Source organism: Nicotiana tabacum, chromosome 15, assembly GCF_000715075.1.
Source record: "Nicotiana tabacum cultivar K326 chromosome 15, ASM71507v2, whole genome shotgun sequence".
NCBI lineage: Eukaryota > Viridiplantae > Streptophyta > Magnoliopsida > Solanales > Solanaceae > Nicotiana > Nicotiana tabacum.
In genome coordinates, this window is record NC_134094.1 from 86844982 (window position 1) to 86852740 (window position 7759).

General features: G+C 35.8%; 1 protein-coding gene across 1 annotated transcript; it reads right to left on the bottom strand.

Annotated features, from left to right (window-relative positions):
- Positions 1–1233: 1233 nt before the first annotated feature.
- LOC107780914 (protein FATTY ACID EXPORT 1, chloroplastic) lies at positions 1234–7357 on the bottom strand. The gene is made up of 6 exons (XM_016601530.2): positions 6825–7357; positions 5079–5316; positions 3377–3544; positions 1845–1891; positions 1712–1752; positions 1234–1614 (listed from the first exon to the last, which is right to left on the bottom strand). The coding sequence occupies exons 1-6, from the start codon at positions 6927–6929 to the stop codon at positions 1521–1523; spliced, it is 693 nt and encodes a 230-aa protein (XP_016457016.1). The 5' UTR covers positions 6930–7357; the 3' UTR covers positions 1234–1520.
- Between the last annotated feature and the right edge of the window lie 402 nt (positions 7358–7759).

Genomic DNA, 7759 nt, shown 5'->3' on the forward strand with positions numbered 1-7759 from the left:
TATTCAATAAATTTTGTAAGACAAACACAGGATTCGAATCAAAGTTACTGGGTTCGGCCGAATCCGGTCCCGACACTCTACCTCCGCCATTGACCGAAAGCGAGCTTCTATTTCATCCATCCCGCCCCAATACGATGTGTGACATCCTCGTCGATCTTCACATTTCCTTGAATAACAGAACCAAGATACTTGAAACTCTCTTAGGGATGACTTGTGAATCAAGTCTCACGTCTTTGTCCACTGTCCGAGTCGCACCAATGAACTTGCACCCCAAGTACATGGATAAATATGAAATTTTCCCTTTTCTTCTTTTTTCACGTGTCTCCCTTTTGTGGCAAGTTAAAATGGTTGTCATAGATAAAATATATGTCAGCTGGTGCTCTGCTAAAAAGGTTCATATAGGAAACGATGAAATCGTTTGTGAAACAAACTTTTAATGGAAGGTAATAACTAATTTCTCAATGTCCAGGGACAAAATGTGGGCTTTTTCCGTAGTATATAGGGGGGAAAGGCAGAAATAGCAAGATTACAGCATACAATTGAAAAGTAAACATAGTTTTAAAAGTGATCGAAATTTAGTCCCTTTTTTATGTAAAGATAAAATTTGAACAAAAACACCCTTAAAAATTCGAAAAAAATCCAGCATAATAGGTTGGAGTTCGAATTTTTTTACATATGAGATTCTAGCATAATGTGCTGGAATTCCATAATGTGTTGGAGTTTCAACATAATACGCTGGAAGTTTATATGTAGGAGCTCCATAATCCATCACATTATGCTGAAACTTTCTGTGTGCTGGTGTGTGCTGGAGTTCCAACATAATATGCTGAAAATTTATACGCATTAGCTCCATAATCCAGCATATTATGCTGTAACTTTCAGTGTTTCAACAAAATAATGACTATTTTTCAATTACTTTGCAAACGCTGACTATTTTTCAATTATCAGTTCGAAAATTTGCTAGCCCGCGCTATTTTCACGAATATCATCTAGTCCATCATTTCCCGTGGAATAAGAGGCATATCAGAAAACTATAACATAAAGCAGAATTGAACTTGTGGAAGCATTAATTTTCTACATTCTTTCTCAATTCTAGGGATAATTTATTTTCCTCATCTTCTACTAAAAGATAAAATAAACATTTCAAAAATGAACCTGCAAATAGAGAAACTTTTACATTTACAAAGATAAATCCAGGCCAACAAACTATATAACAGAAACAACAGAAAAATATTGTAAAGACATCGTGTATTCTATGCTAAGTACTTAAAATGATCCATACATAATAATTTGTATTAATCAATCTATCATAACAGTAAATGTGCCACCAGCAAGTTGCTAACGAACAAACTCTCATGACACTATGCAAAATCATTATACATTCCAGGACCAATATCATCAAAACTTTGCTCATTTCCCTCCTTGCCAACATGTAACTTGAGTAAATTAATGGATTTGCTCACTGTAAAACCGTCAACATGTATTATGAATATTCAATATATTTCTAAGAATTAGCGCTACTAAGATGTCACTGAAGCAGATGCCTTCAACTTCTTGGGTGGTGGATTACCCCCAGACAGTATCACATAGGAGTAGAAGCAGAACATCGCAGCACTGCAAAGTTTAGCAATAAATTAAAGATAATATTGCATGGTTGCACCTGATAATGAATACTGGAGAAGTAAAGCAAGAAAAGAAGACGTTGCAGTACCTGATGGCAGCAGAAAAGCCAGTAGGGAACAATTTTCCCGTCTGCACCAGGAAAAAAAAAGAGACCATTTTTATTAGACAATGCAAACCTTGCAATAAAGTCATTAGAAGACTTTGCCATTATAGAGAACTACCAGTGAGAAGGTCTGCATATTTTTGCACAGAAGGGCCGCAGCAAGTACTGCAGGACAACAAAAAGGGAAAATGAAGAATAAGTGAAAGGAACATACATTCTGCAATTCAGTTTAGCAGGTAAGGAACCAGAGAATAGGGAGTTCATTAAAAGCTTCAACTCTAACTGGAACATGTGTAAGATTGTAAGAAATGATGCATAAAAGTGAATCTAAACCTACATTTCTTTTCAATTAGTAGCAGCATATCTATGAAAGGTCAAATCACAGATAAATGCAGTTTAGACTTTTCATTGAGGAGAAATATTTTACTTGCAGCCATATAGGTTGAAATTTCACATTATGCCCTTGTTATTTGGGTGTCTCACAGAGAAGATTAGTAGCTCACTAAGAATCATATAGCAATAACAAGAACTTTGAATGCAGTGCCTTGAATTAATGTGTTATATTGAGCCCTTCATAAAATATGAGAAACGGCATGCTTAATAAAGTTAGAAAATTAGCTTTGCTTGTGATTCCACAATAGAAGTAGATATTGAAAATGTTATCCTAGGCTGGATGTATTGATGTCAACAGCAACCACCTCAAAATTGGTCACACCAACATGGAAATCCACGACCAATAATAATTCAAAGGCACAGCATTGTCCTTTCCCCTGAGTCGGCAAATATCATACACTACCACAATCCTGACTATACCAGTACAACACTGATCACACAGCAATAACTATTGGCTATTGAGAATTTGTGTTCAGGTGATATAGTGACTAGGTATTTCTGACGTCGTAAAAAGCCAGAAGCTTTACAATTAAAAAATAATGAAGCGTAATGTTGGAAATCAGATATTGCCACATTAACAGGCCATAATCCATCAGCACTGAAGAATGGCACTAAAATGTGCAGTCGAAGTTGAGTAAGATTGAACTATTCATTTTAGTCAAGCCAGGTTGTAACATGCAAATGGATATTTTAACATTCGTAAAGTTAAAAGGTTCACAGTAGCACATAATCAGATAATTTTTCAGTATTAAGCTATTTCATCAAGATTTAGGCAGACACTGAGTGTCTAATACTTCTCTTTCTCTCTCTCTCTCTCTCTCTCTCTCTCTCTCTCTCTCTCTCTCTCTCTCTCTCTCTCTCTCTCTCTCTCTCTCTCTAGCCCTCTCTCCAATCCCTCTCACCCCCGCTCTTTGGATTGTTTGGGGAACGTACTTTCCTTCTTTTCCTCTCTTCCCTTTTCATTTTAACATGAAAAATGTCCTTATGGACCACAGTCTACTTATATCAGGAGGCAGTTGAGGTTGGAACTTGTTAAACATTCGGATTTCAAACTGAGCTGTAAATACAACTTAGCCTTGGAAACTGAACTCAATGATAATGCCTTAGTTATTGTATCATCACATGCAAAAGAGATCACACTCAAGGAAACCATTCCCTGCTCATCACCAATAACAAAGTGAAGACCGTCCAACAGCCATAAAGATATGAGGTAGAAAAACAATAAGCAATTAACTGGCAAGAAATCGGCAAAAGTACCTGCTTGACCCAGTATAAATGGAAAGCTAGTTTTCCCTTGTCTCCAGACCTTCATGCTAATAGTGCTGAGGGCCAATAATGCGCCTCCAAAAAGAACACCACTGCTTAATGTGGCAGGATTTCTTGAGAAAATAAAACCAATAAGTCCCCCAGTGAAAACAAGACCGCCTGTGATGAGAATCAATAAGTTGTTGACAATCAATTGAGTAGTGCAAGAGATTAAAACACCTTTATTACTGTAATGAAAAAGATTAAGCTAGATCCGGAGGATATTTGGCTTGAATGATTTCTCTGAGAAATAACAGAGGAGATTGCAAAAATGCCAAAACAATGTGTCTTGTGCCTAGTGCTTTTATAGACACTATGTACAATACAGTAGTTTAATGTAGTCTAGTGACAGTACAATAGAGCACCGACACACTTATCTGTAGATGTGCCTATAGAACACACGCCCAAGGTAATGCATACAAATCATATGTACCAAGTTTATCATACATTTACGTAACATGGGTGTATCCAGAGAAGTGCCACCCACCCACCTCACGTGTGAGGTACATGTCCATGAACTTGGCTGGAAGATGAATAGTGCAAGAGATTTCCGGTAGTAAATGTGATTTTGTGGGTTGTGATTTTCAGGATTTTCCCTCCCAACCTGGTGTTGGTCTAGTTATGCACAGCACTAACAAAAACAAGTCAGAAATTGGACAACCACCAAAATGAATGCAGTGACAGTTTTCTCTGAAGTCCTTGCGACTGTACAGTGAAGCTTTTCTTCTCACAAGAGCGTGAAATAATGAGTAAATTGGGAAGATGCATAACGTTTGTCTTACATAACAAACGCTCTTACAGATACTCAGTTCAGTAAAATATTCCTCCTTCCGTCTCAAATATGGCACTGTTATTAGAAGAAATGGAAGGAATATTCAACAGCACAAAATTTATGGACTCGGGGTCCGGGGCTAAATAATGAGGCAAACTTCTGGATCTGATGACACGCAAGAGATTCCACGAAGCATGGTTAGTTCCTCATAATGTTGGGGTTTTGCAAGTTAACAGAAATGGTAAACGTATATTCTGATGCTCATAAGTCATAACAGAATTGGCAGATAAGAAGTGAATGAGCAGGCCTAAATTTCCAATAAAGAAACGAACTCTATGTGACAACTATTGATCCTAGTCTATAGTCGACAAGAGTTATACTATTTATTTATTGTAAATCAATCTTGATACGTTTACTTTCAACTGACTCTTGGATTTAAGAAAAGGACCAATGATTGAGTCATCGCTCATTGTGAAATGTCATAAGTGGCATTCTTGACTCGAACAGATTTTGAACTAAAAGGAAATGCACTAGCTTTCATTTTAAGAATGGAGGGGAACATATTGTGCCACCTTCTTCTACTCATCCAGTAACCAGCGAGATTAAGGGGGAAGTAAGAAAAGAAAAGAACAAAAGCAACTGACATGTGATTGCCAAATTTTTAAAGAACTTTTAAGGCCTCTAAACTGGCTGAATTCTCCAGTGAACAAGGGATCAACTTATTAAGATTGGTGGATGATGTAACAAAGAGAAAAAAAATCCCCTTGTTTGTACCACTATAAGCATCATGAAGAAAAGTATGGAAAATGGAATGCCTTAAATAAAGAAGTATTATATGTTACTCAGCCTCCTCAGAGTATGAGTTGATAACTTGATACTCACCGAAAGGAATTCCTAAACAAAAATCATGAATTTTTGCTGCCTTTTTTGGCTGGCTGCTGGAGTTTTCTTGCACTGGCTCATTCATTTCTTTCCTAGTAACATATTCTTCTGGTGCAGAATATGAGTTTGATGAAGTTCCATTAAGTGATTTTGATGAATCTGTTGCATAACTTAAAGTATTCCTGCTCTCTACACTGGATCCGTCTGTGCCATGTCCATCGTTATTCATAGCAATTACCTGAAATCCATGATACGAGAAGTTTGTCTAAGTGAAGGAATACAGATTCAACATGGAGAGACACTCTACAGACCGAAATGTCAGCCATCATACTAAAAAGTCAAACTAGAGGATCTATATATCAGAATTCAAAAAGAAAAAGAACAGTTATTATTGAAGTCAAATCCCTACTATCAGCAAAATTCTCAACTATGATTTCGCTTCAAGGAAACATGGGAAGAAAAAGAGCGAGAATGAAGGTAAAATAACAACTTAGAGAAAGTGTAGCTACTGAAATCAGAATAATAATATAACAATCGAGTATAAGAAAGCATCACAGAAAATCTGAGGATTCACTTGGCAAATTTGAAAATCTCAGCTCCCAGAAGTCCATTTTGGACTTAGAATAGATGTTATATGCTTGTTTTTTCTTATAAAGATAAAATTAGAAATAGTTTCAAGGTTCCATCTTTCATCTGTTTTATGAGCAAAATCATATTCAGAAAGGGCAAAGTATGCGTCAATCATTGGTCTAATGAATATAATCACATTAAAAGTAAGTAATTTTATTCGGTCAAACCATATCAATCATTCAATCAACCGTGCTCAATCACAAACTAGTTTGGGCTGGCTATACTAATACTCTATGACCATTCCACTTCATTCGGGCCCAATTATTATTGTCCAAACATATGATTTCTGAATATGCCCTATAAGTTATATCAAGAGACACTACTGACCAAGATAGTCACTTGAGGTGCAATCCTATCGACATAAAAAAAAATAAAAAAAAAATAAAAAAAAAAGGATGAAGAAGCTCTAAATGATCACATATTAGACCATAAGAAAGCTTACAACATATATCAATGGAGTCGTTAGTTGAGCAAAAAACTACATGAGCACTCAATAAACAGAGCCACATAAAGTATCTAAAAATTCTTTTCTTTTCCCAGCATTAGCTACCATAATGTCAAAGGCCCTATTGCTACCTGTTATTTTTTTGCTTCGGTTATCTTACTTTTCTTGCTTTTGTTACCGGTTCATTTTCCATGGCTTCTTCTCCACTACCGTATTTGTTTTTCATGACTGCTGGGATTATGCTTTCCTGGAGCTGACGGTCTATTGGAAACAGAGGTAGGAGTAAGGTCTGGATATACACTATCTCCCCAGACCTCACTTATAGGATTTTACTGTGTATGTTGTTGTTGTATAGCTCCCATAAAGTCAAAGGCAAATTCAAGATCTTAAACTACGGAGTACCATCATGCTCTTTGATATAATGTGTGCTAACTTAACATAAATATATACTTTAAGGAAATTTCAACTCTACATATACTTCCAGTTGAAGGCTGTGGATGCAGGCCTCTCCAGACAGTAACTAAAGCAACATTAAACAAAAAACACTATTTTCGCAATAACCCAAAGGAAATTATGGGGAAAAACATGTCTTGGCAATGATAATGGATAAATAAAATTCTGGGTATTCATAAAAATCATTTCTTGAGGGGAAAAAAGTAAAAAGATTGTACCTTTAGAGGAAGAGGAGAACATGGGTGCAGTGGTCGACTGTGAAACTGTACTAATCTGCGATTAATTGAAGAGAAGCAAGAGAGCTGAGAGATTGCTAAAGACATGACTGCTTATTTTTGGATGTTGATTCTTGATTTGGTTCCAGCTGCTCAGTTTACACAATAAACAAAACAGTGTATTGAGTTTGGGAAAGGTCAAAGATGTTAGGTGCCAACAATTAACAACTTTGATTTGACTGAGGGCTTCAGCTTCTGTTTTTGACTACGAACCAGTAGATTCTAATAATGAAAAAACTATAATGTGGAAAAGTGTGAAAAATCAAATCAAACAGTTTCCATTCTTCAGATCTGTTCAGATCTGTTTGTCTTTAATTAAATTTGATCAGTAAATCCGGGTTAAGAAATAAGAGTAGGGAAAAAGATACTAGCATTCCATTTATATTAAAACATATCAATTACTTGCGAGATAGTATTTATAAATTTACTCAGACATAAAATTTTCAAGTATAAAAAAAAAACACAAATAAAATTTAATTAATCACCACTTATTTAAATAATCCTCAAAGCAATTAGTCACGAACTGCTAAATTACTTATACAAAATCTGTTATCGAAGCTCCTGAATTAAAACTTAGAACAAAAAAAGAGCTAAACAAATTAGAAATAAAGCTTTTGCAGTAGTCATTTCAGATCCCCACGGCCTTGAAATTGCATATACACACTCTAATTTGATTAGTCTTGCTATATTTGTCTTTCCCCTTAACATGTTGTATGACCCGGTAAAAGTATTGGTTCCATGTAAGAGTAACAACCGGTTGTATCTACAACCAATACAGTAGTCTGACCCACGAGTCCTTAACAAATGTACATTCCCCAAAAAGATATTTTTTGATTTCACAAGTAGGATTCACATTAAGACCTCATTTCTAAAGCCTA

Coding starts and splice junctions, on each gene's coding strand:
- LOC107780914 (XM_016601530.2), bottom strand. CDS start 6,929: ATGTCTTTAGCAATCTCTCAGCTCTCTTGCTTCTCTTCAATTAATCGC. Junction 5,317..6,824: donor GTTCTCCTCTTCCTCTAAAG/GTACAATCTTTT, acceptor CATGGATTTCAG/GTAATTGCTATGAATAACGA. Junction 1,892..3,376: donor ATTTATACTGGGTCAAGCAG/GTACTTTTGCCG, acceptor GTTGTCCTGCAG/TACTTGCTGCGGCCCTTCTG.